Genomic DNA, 18,260 nt, shown 5'->3' with positions numbered 1-18,260 from the left:
CTCATTGAGTTCTTCGAGAAGGTGACCAAACAGGTGGATGAGGGTAAAGCAGTTGATGTGGTTTTTATGGATTTCAGTAAAGCGTTTGATAAGGTTCCCCCCGTTGGCTATTGCAGAAAATAAAGAGGCATGGGATTCAGGGTGATTTAGCAGTTTGGATCAGAAATTGGCTAGCTGATAGAAGACAAAGGGTGGTGGTTGATGGGAAATATTCAGCCTGGAGTCCAGTTACCAGTGGTGTACCACAAGGATCTGTTTTGGGGCCGCTGCTGTTTGTCATTTTTATAAATGACCTGGAGGAGGGCATAGAAGGATGGGTGAATAAATTTGCAGGTGACACTAAAGTCGGTGGAGTTGTGGACAGTGCAGAAGGATGTTACAAGTTACAGAGGGACATCGACAAGCTGCAGAGCTGGGCTTGAGAGGTGGCAAATGGAGTTTAATGCAGAAAAGTGTGAGGTGATTTGTTTTGGAAGGAATAACGGGAAGACAGAGTACTGGGCTAATGGTAAGATTCTTGGTAGTGTGGATGAGCAGAGAGATCTCGGTGTCCATGTCCATAGATCCCTGAAAGTTGCCACCCAGGTTGAGAGGGTTGTTAAGAAGGCGTAAGTGTTAGCTTTTATTGGTAGAGGAATTGAGTTTCAGAGCCATGAGGTCATGTTGCAGTTGTACAAAACTCTGGTGCGGCCGCATTTGGAGTACTGCGTGCAGTTCTGGTCGCCACATTATAGGAAGGATGTGGAAGCATTGGAAACGGTACAGAGGAGATTTACAAGGATGTTGCCTGGTATGGAGGGAAGATCTTATGAGGAAAGGCTGAAGGACTTGAGGCTGTTTTCGTTAGAGAGAAGAAGGTTAAGAGGTGACTTAATTGAGGCATACAAGATGATCAGAGGATTAGATAGGGTGGACATTGAGAGCCATTTTCCTCAGATGGTGATGTCCAGCACGAGGGGACATAGCTTTAAATTGAGGGGAGATAGATATAGGACAGATGTCAGAGGTAGGTTCTTTACTCAGAGAGGAGTAAGGGCGTGGAATGCCCTGCCTGCAACAGTAGTGGACTCGCCAACACTAAACGCATTCAAATGGTCATTGGATAGGCATATGGACGATAAGGGAATAGTGTCGAGGGACTTAAGAGGGGTTTCACAGGACGGCGCAACATCGAGGGCCGAAGGGCCTGTACTGCGCTGTTATGTTCTATGTCCTTGCTCACCTGTAAATCCACCCAGTGTGGGGCATTGTCCAGCACTAGAATCGCCGAGTACCTGGTGTCTACCACCCCCGCCAGGAAAAGCCCTATCAAAAACGAAAATGTCAATCTGGGAGTACACTTTGTGTACATGGGAGGATAAAGAAAACTCCTTGGATCTTGGCCGTCCAAACCTCCACGGATCCACCCCTCCCATTTGCTCCATTAAATCCCTTTAGTTCCTTTGCACCCTCCCTGTCCTCAAACTCTTCCAATCCAGCCTCGGATCAAAAACCGTATTAAAGTCCCCTCCCATGATCATCCGATGCGAGTTCAGATCAGGAATTTCCCCAACACCCGCCTCATGAACTCCACATCGTCACAGTTTGGTGCATAATATTCACCAGTACCATCGGCATCCATTCCAACTTCCCACTCACCATGACGTACCTTACCCCCCCCCCAGCCCGAGTCTGCCACTATGCATCCGACTTCAAATGACACCCACTTATTAATCAAAATCACAATCCCCCTAGTTTTAGAGTCTAGCCCCGAATGAAATACCTGCTCAACCCACCTCTTCCTCAGCCTAGTCTGATCCACCACCTTCAGGTGTTTCTCTTGTAGAAAATACATTTTTAAAATTCATTTACAGAGTGTGGGTGTTGCTGGCTAGGCCAGCAATTGTTGCCCATCCCAGTTGCCAATGGGGCATTCAAGTGATAAATAACCAGATTTTCCATGCTTCCCTCCCAACTCTACTGCTACTCTGTGAAATCCAGGCCTCATTTTGTCTTTTGTTTGTCTAATTCCTCTCAATATTGCCTTTTTTTTTTTGTCTTTCACCATCATCACCTCTCACTGAAGTCCAAAAATTACGGAATCAAAGCGGAACTACGACATTAAATTATTGAAGATCATAAAATAACATTTTTCGCATCCAATGAGAGAAGGAAGACTATGATGGGAATAAGAGCATTAAGGGAATGGCAGAATAATACCAGGGGTGACGATGGAGAGATGGCAGAAATATTAAATAATTATTTTGTTGTCGTAATTAGCAAGGAGACATGGCATAGAATGATGAGATAAGTAATTTGATTTTAAAAGGAAATGTACTGAATAAACTCAAAGCAGATAAAACCTCTGGTTCAGATGAACTGCATCCTTGTATTTCATCAGAATCTAGGGAACAAATAGCCGAAGCATTGTTACTCATACTCAATGATTCATTCGAAGCAGATGTATAGGATTGACAGATAACCAAGCAATTCCTGTTTTAAGAATGGAAACACAACATGTCCAGGGAATTGTAGACCAGACAGCTTAACATCAGTGGTAGCAAAAATTATGAAATCTTTAACTAAAGGAAAGATTAGAAGGACATCTGGCAATTAAAAATATAATAACCACGGGGCACAGTAGTTAGCACTGCTGCCTATGGTGCTGAGGACCCGGGTTCAATCCCAACCCTGGGTCACTGTCCATGTGGAGTTTGCACATTCTCCCTGTGTTTGCGTGGGTTTCGCCCCCACAACCCAAAGATGTGCAAGGTAGGTGGATTGAACATGCTAAATTGCCCCTTAATTGGAAAAAAATGAATTAGGTACTCTAAATTTAGAAAAAAGAAAGAAAGAAAAAGTCACGTATTTTCAATTGAAATATTTCTCTCCAGCTGACGATTTCTATCTACAGTTAAGTGATTACCAGCTTATTGACCCAGGTGTACATTTTGTGATACTTGAACAGTATTAACGGAAGAAGGGAAACTAGCAGCATTAACCACTTCCATTTCTCTATCCTAATTTGTCTTCTCAAAGGTAATGACTGTGTTTTTGGTCCTTCAGGTGCCAACAGCACCTCAGCATTTTACTTAGTTATTGGGAAGAACTAATGAAACTGAGGGTTCTTTTCATTAGATTAAAGAAGGTTATGAGGAAATCTGTTCAAAATAAGAGTGTTTTTTGATAAAGTAAATCAGGAAAACCATTTTCACTGGTCGTCAGTTCGTAAGTGAAGGATCACAGTGGTTGAAACCATCGATTTTAATTAAAAATATAATAATCACGGGGCAGAGTAATTAGCACTGCTGCCTACGGCGCTGAGGACCCAGGTTCGAATCCCAACCCTGGTTCACTGTCCGTGTGGAGTTTGTACATTCACCCCGTGTCTGCGTAGGTTTCACCCCCACAACCCAAAGATGCGCAGGTTAGGTGAATTGGCCATGTTAAATTGCCCCTTAATTGGAAAAAAAATAATTGGGGACTCTAAATTTTAAAAAATTTATATCATTGTGACTTGTCGTCATGGGTTTCAAAAAGATAAATCTTTTTTGATCAACGTTATTGACATTTTTGAGGAGGTGACAAACTGAGTAGACAGCAGTGATGCAGTAGGTGCAATTTATCTGGATTTTCAAATGGCCTTTGATAAAGTAGCCCTTAACAGACCAATAAACAAGGTCAGAGAATGTGGAGTCAAGGGACAAGTGCAAAATGGATTGCTAGCTGGCTTCTATACAGGAAGCAGACAGTGGGAGTAAAAAGTAGTTATTCAAAGTGCCAGAAGGTAGGAAGTGATGTTTACAAGGATCAGTGCTGGGACCACTGCTGTTCACAATTTACATTAACAATTTGGAATTTAAGTCAAAAATATGGGCCGTGATTCTCCATTGCTCGCGGGGGCAAAGAATTTGACGCTCAGCCAAATCTCTCATTCACTGCAGTGGGATTGGAGAATCCGGCTATCTTATCCCGCCCATGATTTCTAAATTTGTAGATGACATCAAATTGGGGAGGACTGTAACAAATTACATTCGGACATAAACATGCAGAATGGGTGAATAATTGGGAAATGAAGTTCAAAACCAATGAATGTGTGAGGTAGTAAGTTTTGGGAGGAAGACTAGGAAGGTCACATTACTTGGAAAGCGTTAGTCTAGGTGAGGGATAGGAACAAATGCATCAATCACTAAAGGATGTGCCACAAGTTAGCAGGGCCCTAAATTATTTCTCGAAGAATAGAATTGAAAAGTTGTGAAGTTATGCTAAACCTGTATCTAACCTGGCTTGGATAACGGAGTGCAGCATGTAGTCCTGGTCTCCACATTATAAAAAGGATAGAGAGGCAGTAGTGCAGAGAAGATGTACAAGGATGATACCAGAAATGCATGGGTATACATATTGAGGAAAGATTGATTGACTGGATCGCCTCTCATAATAGAGGTGTTTATAATTCTGAACGGTTTTGATAAGAGTGTATTCAGAAAGACTGTTTCCTCTTGTGGCCGAGAACATAACTAGAGGCCATCAATATAACATAGTCACCAAGAAATCCAGTTGGGAATTCAGAAGAACCACCTTTATCCAAAGAATGGTAAAAATGTGAAAATGCAACCACAGAGAGTGGCTGAAGAGAATGATACGGATGCATTTAAGGGGAAGCTAGACAATTAAATGACGAAGAAGAAGAGGATAAATAGTTATGATGGGAGATATAGATGAGAAATCCTGGGAGGCGGCTCAGGTGGTGCAAAAGTACCACATATACTGGTTGGCCGAATGACCTGTTTCTGTGCAATGGTCATTGACCTGTAATGCTAGCCCTACCTTCCTCTCTGTCACAGATGCTGAGTGTTTCCAACAATTTTCTGCATTAATTTTGGATTTCTTGTATCTACAGTTTTCTAGATTTTTTTTGTATCTTTGGACCATCCTGTTTGGGAATGGAGAACCAGGAACTTGTGTATCTCAACCCACGCGTTAAGAATTGCAGTCCTAATCCAGTAATAGACTTTTACAGGTCTACCCCCTGGCCTCCATTTTTTAATTTTTTTTATTTTTGCAACGTGAACCCTCTTGTCTAGAATGTTGAGTTGCATTGCTCTCTCTGAGCTCTGTACCCCATTTCATAAGATTAAAATTTTGTCAAGAAAGACCCCATACATTGCAGACAGTGGTTAGCATTGCTGCCTACGGCGCTAAGGACCCAGGTTCGAATCCTGGCCCTGGGTCACTGTCCGTGTGGAGATGTCACATTCTCCTCGTGTCTGTGTGGGTTTCACCCCCACAATCCAAAGATGTGCAGGCTAGGTAGATTGGCCACGCTAAAATTGCCCCTTAATTGGAAAAAATTATTGGGTACTCTAAATTTATATTTAAAAAAATAAATTTTTAAAAATTGAAGAAAGTGGGAGTAACACACACCATGTTGAAGGCATAAATTTAGAATTTAACAAGGATGTGCCAGTAACTGAAATTTAAAGTTTTCAGATTTGGATTTGCTTGATATAGCTGATATACTAGTTGTATGATTACAGGGAGGATTGCTCTTCTTTTACTGACAGTGAAATTATTTAATTTCCAGAACTCTCCCAACAATATGAGCAGCATTACTAATCCTCCAGGCACTCCAAGGGATGACGGTGAATTAGGAGGCAATTTTCTTCACTCCTTCCAAAATGATAATGTGAGTATGCGTGAATGTCAAAGAAGAGCACTTTCAAATAACCATGGCAGATTTTATTTTGTGTTATTTTGAAGCAAGACCCAGATTTCCTTTTCTGGCATTTTTGTTAAAATTCATTTCTTTAAAGTTACAAGGTGTCAGTGTTTGAAGGTTAATTGTACCTATTGTACCTGGCTTTGCACAAAACTGTCTAGAAGAGCGATATTAGAAGTAGCAAGTCTCCTTAAACGCTTCTTAACTCTGTGCCCAATCAAACATTATTTCGACTGAAAATATAAAACTGAGCAGTGGAGAGCAGGAAAGCCTTGGATTTGATTTTTCAATCTGTGCAGAGGTGGGAAACGGGCTAAAAGAGAGCTTTCACTCTGCCACAGAATCCCAGGTTGGAGGAGAGGAAATATGAGTGTGAACATGAGGCATGAAAAGAGTTGGACTTGGCTTTGATGCCCCATCACCATTAAATAGATCATAGAATTTTACAGAACAGAAGACAGCTATTTGGCCAATTGAGCATGTCCGCTCCAAGAACCGCTTTCATCAGTAGATCTTCCTCTTTGTTCATCTGGTGACATCAAATTCTACTTGCAAGTTCGCCATGATAATTAGAACCTACATTTTAATTCAAATTGATGGTTTCTACCACTGTGAACTTTCACTTACGAACTGACGACCAGTGCAAATGGTTTTCCTGATTTACTTTATCAAAAAACACTCTTATTTTGAACAGATTTCCTCATAACCTTCTTTAATCTAATGAAAAGAACCCTCAGTTTCATTAGTTCTTCCCAATAACTAAGTAAAATGCTGAGGTGCTGTTGGCGCCTGAAGGATCAAAAGCACTGAGTCATTACCCTTGAGAAGACAAATTAGGATAGAGAAATGGAAGTGGTTATTGCTGCTAGTTTCCCTTCTTCCATTAATACTGTTCAAGTATCACAAAATGTACACCTGCGTCAATAAGCTGGGAATAACTGTAAATGGAAATGAGTGCATTCCCAAAAATTGTCAGCTGGAGAAAAATGTTTCAATTGAAAATAAGTGGCTTTTTTTTCTGTTTTGTAATAAATTTAGAGTACCCAATTAATTTTTTCCAATTAAGGGGCAATTTAGTTCAATCCACCTACCTTGCACATCTTTGGGTTGTGGGGGTGAAACCCATGCAAACACGGGGAGAATGTGCAAACTCCACACGGACAGTTACCCAGGGTTGGGATTGAACCTGGGACCTCGTCGCCATGAGACTGCAGTGCTACCACTGTGCCACCGTGCTGCCCAAGTGACTTGTGTTTCAGAAATTAAAGGTCCAGTGCTTTATTACAATTACGCTAAATTGTTGATCTCACGCTGGTCCTTTTAGGGAGCTCTGAGTGAAATTCTTTGGTGTTGGGGAGGTGGAGAATGGGAGGGAGGGTGGTGTTATGGGAAGGTAAGAGTTATGCACATGCAACAAAGTTGGAGTTCTTGCTGCTCATTGATGGAGGCCGTAACTCAGATGCTCAGCTTTCTCTTGATGTCAAAGAAATAGAAAACTATGTTTTTAAATGCAGTTGGTACTTCTCCACAGCAGTGGAAATTGAATAATTGCTTTGAAGCTTATGGACTGAACAGCCAGTCTCAAAATCTATGTTTGCATATCTGTCATGTTTAGTAGAACCCAGAATTTCTGATTTGGTCTGGTATAAAATGTATGGTTCCAACCCGTGTAATCTTTGTCACTTTCTTTCAGTATTCCCCCAGCATGACGATGAGCGTGTGATTTTTCCCCTTCCCCCTTCTCCAGGACCAGAATGACGAGACGGCTGCCCTCTGGAAGATTAAAGAACGTATGCAAGAAGCAGTTCAACGTGTTGACGAGGAACTGGGGGCAAAGCCCCAATTTTGAGTTTCACGCAATAAAAAGGCTGAACTTCTTTTATTCCATAAACATGAAGGACAAAAAAAAAGATTCAAGACATAAAACCCTTCTCCTGGAAGGACTGTACGTTACACATCGCATCTTTTTGAAGCAAAGAAAAAATGTAAACGCCTCTAGCACCCGAACAGACCTCCTCTGCTTCATCCTTTGAACCCGTGTATTTTTGTGCTGAACTGAATAAGGCGCTAGTCTAGGTATAAGATCCGATGTTGTCCATATTGTAGCCATTTTATCTGGGACGTTTACACAATGTGGTTTACTTTCGAAGACCCTTTTTTTGGTGGCGCAGATTATTTTTTCTTGCTTCTGTGAGCCCTTCCCTCCAGTTGCAAGGTGTTAATCAGTGGCTTGTTCCATACCTGTGTAGCTGAACGATGATTTGCGCACTGGGTTGCAGATTGCGAGGATTGTATATCTTTTCCCCAACTCCCGCTATCCTCCCCTCCCTGCGCCCACACGTACATTCACACCTCGAATCTGGATTGGTTCAATCCTCTGTTACTTACCTTTATCAATCCAGAGGAAAACTCTGTACGCAAGAAAGAGACAACTGCAGACACGTGATTGAAAGAGAGAGGAAAATAAACCGTTTTAGTGGCACTACAATCGTGCTGGGATCTCTGTACAGTTACACACTACCTGTAGATGGTCTTTTGTTTAAACCCACTTCTATACAATGTGTATCAAGTTATGTAAAATATTATCTTGCCTGGACAACCCTTGTGCTGATTCTTGATAACATTGTAGCTGTTCTGTGTTTCTTACCTTGTAGTCTGGTTATAAAAAAGAAAAAATTCTACATTGTAGTTTTGTGTTCAATATTTGTTGCTAATGTTTTATTGAGGGATGTTTTTTCTGCACCCCTTTACAGAGTTTTCAGGAACGTCAACTGTGTTTATTGTGCTGACTGCAGGTTATGGGATGTTACCATACTTTGTTTTTGTTTTTTGGGGGGTGGTGGGGGTTGGGGGAATAGCAAGATCTTTCTAAATGAATTGCCTTTTTAGATGTGTTTAAAATCATTCTAACTGTTGTTTAGCTGTAGAGTTGCTGAACGAGTATGTAAATCTCCTATTTGCAGTCAGATTGGAACATACTGATGAAATTTTGGTGTTTTACTGTAGATTTCGATCTCCAGGAAATCGTGCATTTTAAACTGAGAAAAAAAGAAAAAAGACAAGTCTGGCAAATGTAATTTTACAAATTCGCTAAATTATTGTCTTCATTGGGATGGTTTTGAATGAAACGGTTCTTTTCTCCAACGCTGTAATAAATATAAACATAAAACTTAATTTTGATTCTTTTCTGCTAACTTGTTGACCCTTTGCTACCTTAAGGATTGGTTAAAGATGTATTTAAAAATATCTGTTCTTCCTCTTAAGATTTTAGCAGAATTTAAGATGCCATTGAAATGCATTCCCTTCTATATTGTGTAGAAAAATAGAATGCAGTAATCTGTGACGGAGCTGGATATGGATATGTTTGAGATGTGATGCTAACACTTGACTTAAAGCCACATTAGGAATTTTCACCTGCGTAGGGAAAAGGATGAAAGGGAGCTGTGGAGAGTGCATAGGTAAACTGTCTGGATACACCGTGAGTCAGGTCAATTTTACCTGTGTAGCTAGGATTTGAGTCCAGGCCATGATTACTTCATCAATACCTTCCCTGTCTGCTAGTTATGCTGAAATTAGTTTGTGAAGCTTCATCTCAATTTGTAGTGGACCAGGCTTGTCGCACAAATTGCCTTAATAGGAGACAACATTGATACTCTCTATAAGTAACCAGTGTGGTATAAGAAATGGAGATCTCACATTGGTGGAGTTCAGTGGGACAGACAGAACAGGAAATAATTACTTTTTTAAAAATGAAGGAGAAATTAGAAAATGAGAGAAAGCTAGTTATAAATACAAAAACAGTGAGATAATGAGTTTCTACAAGTGTATGAAAAGGAAAAGATTAAATAAAGTAAACATTGGCCCCTTCGAGGATGAGACTGGGGAATTAATGGGAAACAAGGAGCGGGCTGATTTTTGAAGTTATTTTGTATCAGTTTTCACTGTAGAAGACAAAAAACATCCCAATAGATGTTGAAAATCAAGAGGGGAAGTAGGGGGAGCGACTAAAACGATCACTATGGGAAAGTTACTGGGGAAACTATTTAGGCCAACGGCTGACGAGCCCCTTGAACCTGATGGCCTGCAACCTAGTATCTTGAAAAAAGTGGCTGAAGAGATAGTGGTTGCAATGGTTAAATATTCCAAAGTTCCCTCTATTCTGGGAAGGTCCCAGCAGATTGAAAAGCAGCAAATGTAATGCCTCTATTCAAGAAAGGTGGGAAACAGAAAGCAGGAAATTACAGCCCAGAACAGCTGTCATAGGGAAATGCTGGAATCCATTATTAAGGAGGTAATAGCAGGACATTTAGACAATCATAATGTAATTGAGCATAGTATGTTATTTTGAAAGGGAACTAGTGTTTGGCTAATGTATTAGAGTCCTTTGAGGAAGTAACCAACAGAGTGGAAAATGGGGAACCAGTCGATGTGTATTTGGATTTCTGAAAGGCATTTGATAAGGTGCCACATACTGCATAAGGTAAGAGGTGATCCTGTTGGAGGTAACATATTAGCATGGATAGAGGATTGAATAGCTAACTGGAGGCAGAGTTGAGATAAATGAGTCATTTTCAGGTTGCCAAGCTGTAACTAGTGGAGTGCCACAGGGATCAGTGCTGAAGTGTCAACTATTTCCGATTTATATTAATGACTTGGAAGAAGGAATTAAGTGTATGGTAGATAAATATGTTGTTGACACAAACTTAGGTAGAAAGTAAGTTGTGAGGAGGGAACAAAGTCTGCAATGAGATATAGATAGGCGAAGTGAGTGGACAAAAATCTGGCTAATGTAGTATAATGTGGGCTTGTCCACTAGGCAGAAGGAATAGAAAAACAGGATTTTATTGAAATGGAAAAAGACTGCACATGTCTGTGATGCTGATGAATCTGGGTGTCCTGGTATACAAATCATAAAAAGTTAGCATGCAGATACACAAGTGGGGTCTTTATTGCAAGGGAGATGGAGTAGAAAAATAGGAAAGTGTCACAGCTGTACAGGGCCTTGGTGCGAGTCCACCTAGAATACTGTGTGCAGTTTTGGTCACTCTAGGGTTTTGCTTACATTAAAAGGTTCAGTGAAGGTTCACTAATCTGATTCCTTCTGTTAGGGGGTTGTCTTATGAGGAAACATTGGGCATGTTGGGCCTGCATCCAGTTTAGAAGAGTGAGAGGTGACCTTATTGAAATGATCCTGAGGGAACTTGACAGGGTGAATGCTGAGCGGATGTTTCCCCTTGTGTGAAAGACTAGAATGAGGAGGGGCACAGTTTAAAAATAAGGGGTCTCCCATTTATGATTTATTTCTCTCGGGAGATGTTAGTCTGTGGAATTCTCTTCCACAGAGAACAGTGCAGGCTGCTTCATTAAATATATTTAAAGCTGAGTCAGATTTTTGTTTGCGAGGGGGTTAAGGGGGTGGCAGGAAAGTAGAATTAAGGCTGCAGTCCGATCAGCCATGGTCTTATTGAACCCGGAGCAGGCTAAAAGGGCTGATTGTCCTCTACTTCTGTTTCTTATGAGCTGTAAATAGAATATTTTTTAATGTGAAACTTTTTGAGATGTTTGAGAGATCTGTTAAGGTGGCATGTAAAATGCATTTTGCCTTTTCCACAATCCTGATATAGGAGTGTTTGTTGATGCTGGTTGCCTTAGATAGAATAATATTCCATTTTTGAGCATTAAATACTGGGGCTTCAATCAACAGATCCTAATTAATGGGAGACTTTTTGAATGGGAAGGTGCAATTGAAGTGAATGGGGAGGCAGAGTTTACAACATATTGGTAACTACAGATCAGGAAAGAAAGCAGACTAATATGAACTGTTGTTGAGTTTTGGTATCATTTGTTATTTATAATTCAAATTTTTAACTGATGTTCTGATCTCTTGGGTGAAATGGGTGAAGATTTTTGCAAGGGAATTTGGTCCATCGCAATGATGACATTTGTGCATTTCATATGAAGCATTTACTGTTAATCCATTTCCATGCTTTTTCCCGATAGATTTTATTATTCTTTCTCAAATCTAATTTGTTTTTAAGGAACGTTATGACTGCTGCCTCAGTAACTACTTGTCGTGAAATATTTAATGATTTAATTCAAACAAATATACTTTTGTCTGCCTTTGTTGTTCTCATGATAATCCTGAATCTCCAACCAGTTACTGAATTATGTACCAGTCTTCTGTCAATCACCATCGCCCAATACCTTTTTAGCTCGGAAAATCTATTGGTATTAGGTGAATCAGACTGAATGCATGGATTAAATCTCCCATGGATACGAAGATACATCAAACCCAAGAAGATTATATGACAAACTTGTCCAAAACAGAGGCGGAAAAATAATGAGAAGTGAATAAGATTTTGTTTATACAGTGGACCCCAAAGTAATGCATTCCAAATTAAAACTCCAGTGTGTCCATGCTTTCCTCTGCAAGTACCAGTTGACTAAATCGTACAGCAACTTTACTGAATGTCTGCATGTATATTGTATTTAAACAGTTAAAAAAAGAAAATATATCATGAAGCAGGAGTACAAACTAAAATAAATTATAGAAAGTAAAAATGAAAGCAATAGAGGGCAAGGCAGAAAATAAAAACTTTCAGTATGTTTTGTAAGAAGAGTTTAAGTGATGAATGCAAAGAAAATTAGCTTCCAAATTGCATAAAAGAGATAAATATGAAGGAGAGTGTTAAAGTCAAATGCATGAAAAACAGTGAAACCAATAAAAAGATGTACAGGGAAAGGGCTAACATAGTGAGGAATGTTAAACGTATTTATTTGCTTTGCATTGTGCAACAATGGATGATATGAGGAAGTTGCAATAAGGAGGGCACTGAGCCTACAAAGGGATATAGATAGATTAAGTGAGTGAGAAAATGTTTCGCAGACAAAATATAATGTCGAAAAATATGAGGCTGTCCACATTGGGAAGAATAGAAATCAGAATATGATTTAAATGTAAAGAGACTGCGGAATGCTGCAGTACAACAGGACCTGGGTGTCCGTATACATGAATCATAAAAAGCTAGCATTCAGGTACAGCAGGTAATTAGGAAGACAAGTAAATGTTGATCTTGCAAGAGGGATGGAATAGAAAAGCAGAGAAGTCTTGCTACAAGTGTACTGGACACTAGCGAGATCACACCTAGAATACTGCATACAATTTTGGTCTCCTTATTTAAGGAGGAATATACTTGCATCGGGACAGTTCAGAAACGTTCATTAGGTTGATTTCTGAGATGAAAAGGGTTTGTCCTAAATGCAGATGTTGAGCAGGTTGAACCTATATATCTACTGCAGTTCAGAAAAATGACAGGTGATTCTATTAAAAGGTAGAAGATACAGGGGACTTGAGAAGGTAGGTGCTGAAATAATGTTTGCCCCTCTAATCTATAACTAGGGGTATGGTTTAAAAAAAAAGGGAGGTCCCATTTAATTCAGAGGTAAGACATTTCTTTGAGGGTCGTTAATTGAGATTCACTATTTCAGACAGCAGTAGAGGCTGGGTCACTGAATATATTATTTTTAAAATAGATTTAGAGTACCCAATTCTTTTTTTTTTTCCAATTAAGGGGCAATTTAGAGTGGCCATTCCATCTAACCTGCTCATCTTTGGGTAGTAGGAGTGAGACCCACGCAGACACGGGGAGAATGTGCAAACTCCACACGGACAGTGACCTGGGACCGGGATTGAACCCGGGTCTTCAGCGCCATGAGGCAGCAGTGCTAACCACTGCATCACTGTGCTGCCCTTCCTGAATATATTCAAGCTTTAGTTAGATTTTTTATCTACAAGGGATTTAAGGTTATGGGAACTTGAAGGTGGAGTTACGGCCACAGTCTGATCAGTCACTATGGATGGGATTTACCAGCGGTTCATGCCGGTGGAAAATTCTGGCTATGCCTGCACACTGGTTTCTCCGCGGTGTGAGACCGTATGATCCTGCTGGTGGGCTGATTCCCCCGCCGAAAGACGCGCGGTGGGGTGGTCAGTAAATTCCGCCCTATCTTATTTAACGGTGGAGAGCAGGCTGGAGGAGCCAAATGGCCTACTCCATGTTTTTCTTTTCCTATTTGCTCTTTTGTTGACTGAACATTTCTGTATGGGATGGTTTAACTTCCTAACAGTACAGTAAAGCATCCTTTTTGCAATTTCATGTTACCAATGGAGCACCCATTGTAACAATTAGTTGCAACCAATGAAAACCAGGAATATGAATAGTGTCATTAAATTTGGTAAAATTAAATATATAATATATATACACATATTACATACACATATCTATCTATATATATATATATATATATATATACATATATATATTTATATGTACATATAAACCATTCAGCATGTTCGTGACGATTTCCTTTTCTGTAGCCAGTAGTAAAGCATGCTCGGATTTAATTTTGGAGGAGAACTTTAATTGTCGAGCTCACGGTCCATTAAAGCAGAACATTGCCAATGTTGGGAAGTATTTTGGGGGTCACTGGGGAGAAAAATCAAGTAATTAGATTATGTTAATTTGGGGTATTAATAAACAGATTACGCAAAGAAAAGTGTACCACGGCAAAGATGTTTCAGTTTGAAGTGCTATCATTAGAAGTGAAATAATTGAGTTGAAATATTTCTTTTGGTGTTGGTCTTGATGAAATTCCCAAAAATTTAGATTGTTTTATTATCTGAATGGATGTAAATTAGGGGGGAATGAGCACGAGACCTGGGTGCCCTCATACACCAGTCACTAAATAATCATGCAGTTGCAGCAACGGTAAAGGCAAATGATATGTTGGTCTTCATAGCAAGAGGATTCGAGTACAGAGGCAGGGATGTGTTGCTGCAATTATACAGGGCCTTCATGGGGGTGGCACAGTGGTTAACACTGTGCCTCATGGTGCTGAGGACCCGAGTTCAATCCTGGCCCCGGATCACTGTCCACGTGGAGTTTGCACACTCTCCCCATGTCTGCGTGGTTCTCACCCCCACAACCCAAAGATGTGCAGGTGAGGTGTGTTGGTCACGCTAAATTGCCCCTTAATTGGGAAAAAATAATTGGGTACTCTAAAATTTTTTTTAAATGCAGGGCCTTCATGAGGCCACAACTGGAATACTGTGTACAGTTTTGGTCTCCTGATCTGAGGAAGGATGGTCTTGCTCTGGAGGGAGTGCAGCGAAGGTTTACCATACTGATTCCTGGGATGGCCCGACGGACGTATGAGGAGAGATTGAGTCGATTAGGATTGTATTTGCTGTAGTTCAGAAAATTCTAACAGTGCTGGACAGGGTAGATGCAATAAGGATCTTCCCGATGGTGGGACGGGATCAGGCTATAGAGTTGGATGATCAGCCATGATCATAATGAATGGTTGAGCATGTTAGAAAAGCCGAATAGCCTTCAGCTAATTTTTATGTTTCTATGTTTTAAGTCTATGAATGTAGCAAAGAAGTTTGTATTAAAACATTGCTGCCCTTGGATGATCATCTTGTTTTTAATAAAATTCTAATTGTTCTTAAAAAGCTAATCTATAAAAGAGGGGAGAATATTTTAAACAATGTTATTTAAGTTTGTGTAGAATTTGAAACTTTTGACTATTTAGACATACCAAATCATATTTTAAGACCTTTCCTCATCATTCCAAGCCTCTTTTATGGTGTACAGGGGATGACCAATGATCTCCATGTCCTTCATGCTGATCTTAAGATAGTAACTGGGAATTCAGTGTGCCGGAGCTTGTGTAACAAGCCTGCAATTCAATTGCTGGTGGCACTGTAGTCTAGCCTTGCCAAACTTCCCTAGCCCAGAGATGCCAAGCTGTACTGTAGCATGTTGATATCCGTCAATCCTGCACAGAACGGGAATCAACCCTGAGACCTTTACACTGGACAAATTTGAACATTTTTAAACAAGTAATTCTTTAGTAACCCACGTGTGGCAGAGCTTGTTTTAAAGTAAATTTAGAGTACCCTGCACATCTTTTTAGGTAGTGGGGGTGAGACCCACACAGACACGGGGAGAACGTGAAGACTCCACACTGGCAGTGACCCGGGGCTGGGATCAAACCTGGGTCCTCGGCGCCGTGAAGCAGTAGTGTTAACCACCGTACCGCCCTTACCTTTGGCAGCGCTGATTGCAATTTTTTCTTGTGCGATGTGGGCACCACTGGCAAGGTGCAAATTTATTGCCCATCTCAAATTGCTGTGGAGAAAGTGGTGGTGAGCTACTGCTTTGAACCGCTGCATTCCATCTGGTGTAGGAACACCTGCAGTGCTGCCATGGAGTTTCAGGGGCACTTGACCCAGGGACAGTGAATAACAGTGAGAATGATAAATGTTAACAGATTTTTATTCGGACTGAAGTTAACTGAGAGAGCTTGAAATACTAGAAAAATGTTAACAAAAAACAAATTGTGAAAATGACTCATGCGAGCTGATAAGTATAATGTATCAGTTGTCAGACTGTCTGTCTTGGCATGTCTGGCAGCTCTCTCTCAAATTACCTTTGATACATCACTCAAAAGGTTTGGGGGGAAAATAGGTATTTAGATCAAATATATGTTTCTAACTCTTGATATTTAACACTGTCATGAGTCGTTTAAGAATGTTTTGTGCTAATATGTGATCAATGGTTCTGGCTCGAGTGATATCTCTGAACTATTAAAGCATTTCTTACTAGTGTTGATTTGTCTCTGCTGTAAAAAATGACCAATATCTTGTACAGAGGTAACCTAATTTCTTAAACTAATGCTGTTATTTTCTCAGAATTTGCCAATTAATTTCACTTTATTGTCCATGCAGAAATTCATTTTGAGTACATTACTCATTTGTTTCAATGAATATGTATAAATGCATAACAGTTAAAAAAATAAGGGGGCAGCACGGTGCCACAGTGATTAGCACTACTGCCTCATGGCGGCGAGGAATCACAGAGGTCAATCTATAATATAAAAATGTATAAAAAATTATACCAATACAGACCTGGGTTCGATCGCAGCCCCGTGTCACTGTCCGTGTGGAAATTGCACATTCTCCCGGTGTCTGCATGGGTCCCATCCCACAACTCTCAGTTGTGCACGGTATGTGGATTGGCTACACTAAATAATTGGAAATTTAATTTTTTTAATTATACCTATACGTTAAAATAATCAAGTCAAATGAGTGCATATCCTCATCCATTAATCACATTCCTATTTAAAGTTGTTAGAGAGGAGCACAAATGAGTTCAAGAACCAATTTGTCCTGCATCTGAGTGATTACAACCACAAAATACTTGTTCCTTGTACTAAATATTGGAAAATATATCGAGGTGGTAACAAAATTTGGTTGTGTATATCCAAAATAGCTTGACTGTTTTCAGCTCTAGATGTCTAAACATTATTTTGTGTTTAAAATAACATTTTTAAAAGAATTTAAGAGTACCCAATTTTTTTTTCCAATTGGGGGCAATTTAGCGTGGCCAATCCACCTAACATGCACATCTTTGGCTTGTAGGGGTGAGACCCACGCAGACACGGGGGGAATGTGCAAACTCCACACGGACACTGACCCAGGGCCGGGATTTGAACCCAGGTCCTCAGCGCCGTATGCAGCAGTGCTAACCACTGTGCCACGTGCTACCCTCTTGTTTAAAATAACTATAAAGGAATCCTGTGGTGTTTCAAAATGTTTGGTGTGTTTTTTTTAAAGTTAATTATATTGCTGAGACTTGAAACGGTGGCTTCACTTCCTGTAATTAGCTCTTTCCTTGCATCCTGGTCTTTACTGGCAGCATTTGAGCTTTCTCCTAAGATTTTACAGCTACATAGGTGGTCAAATGCACCAAAGAATGTACTTTACAAAGACCCATAAATCTTTCTGTATTCCTAATTCCTAAAAGGTCTTCCATGTCCAGGATAGTTTGTTGGGCCAGAGATTTGTAAACTTAGAAAATGTGTGATTTGTAATTATAAATTCTCCAGTTAAGTTGTTCCCAAAAGGTGGCACGGTGGCGCAGTGGTTAGCACTGCTGCCTCATGGTGCCGAGGACCCGGGTTCAATCCCAGTCCCGGGTTACTGTCCATGTGGCATTTGCACTTTCTCCCCGTGTCTACGTGGGTCTCACCCCTACAATCCAAAGATGTGCAGGGTAGGTGGATTGGCCACGCTAAATTGCCCCCTAATTGGGGGAAAAAAGAATTGAATGCATTAAATATATATGAAATAATTGTTCTCAAACAAAATGGTCAAATGCCAGGCCCAGTGAACCAAGTGGAAGTGGTAATGGTTGCAGGATTTATTACCAGTGAAATATACTGAAGGGAACAGCATGAACCTGTTCAATAAAATAATTAAATGATTAAATGAATCTTTGATGAGCAGCAATTGAAAAGGGCGAAAAGACTGGTAAAAAGTTAGAAGAGATTCATTCGTAGAATCAACCCATAGAGGCCATTGATTGCAAAGAATATGAAACAAACTCTTCAATCCAACTGGTTCATGATGATGCTAATGCTTCACACTACCCTCCTCCCACCTGGTTTATTGGGTCCACTGAACTGTTATGAAAATTCTTGTCATTAAATATAATAA

At 40.2% G+C, this 18,260-nt stretch overlaps 1 protein-coding gene across 8 annotated transcripts in view; it reads left to right on the top strand.

The window, feature by feature from the left end:
* ssbp3a (single stranded DNA binding protein 3a) overlaps positions 1–8,872 on the top strand; it is a 273,293-nt gene extending 264,421 nt beyond the window's left edge. For 4 of the 8 annotated variants that reach the window (XM_038794726.1, XM_038794725.1, XM_038794723.1 and 1 more), the window contains 2 exons: positions 5,564–5,665; positions 7,446–8,872. In XM_038794726.1, coding sequence (XP_038650654.1) covers positions 5,564–5,665; positions 7,446–7,547 — 204 coding nt within the window. In that variant the 3' untranslated portion in view covers positions 7,548–8,872. Of the gene's footprint in view, positions 1–5,563; positions 5,666–7,391 lie in introns of all 8 variants that reach the window. The other 4 variants (XM_038794729.1, XM_038794728.1, XM_038794724.1 and 1 more) reach the window with 2 other exon arrangements.
* The last annotated feature ends 9,388 nt before the right edge of the window (positions 8,873–18,260 follow it).

Source organism: Scyliorhinus canicula, chromosome 4 (genome assembly GCF_902713615.1).
Source record: "Scyliorhinus canicula chromosome 4, sScyCan1.1, whole genome shotgun sequence".
Taxonomy (NCBI): domain Eukaryota; kingdom Metazoa; phylum Chordata; class Chondrichthyes; order Carcharhiniformes; family Scyliorhinidae; genus Scyliorhinus; species Scyliorhinus canicula.
This window is presented reverse-complemented; position numbering and strand designations above follow the sequence as displayed.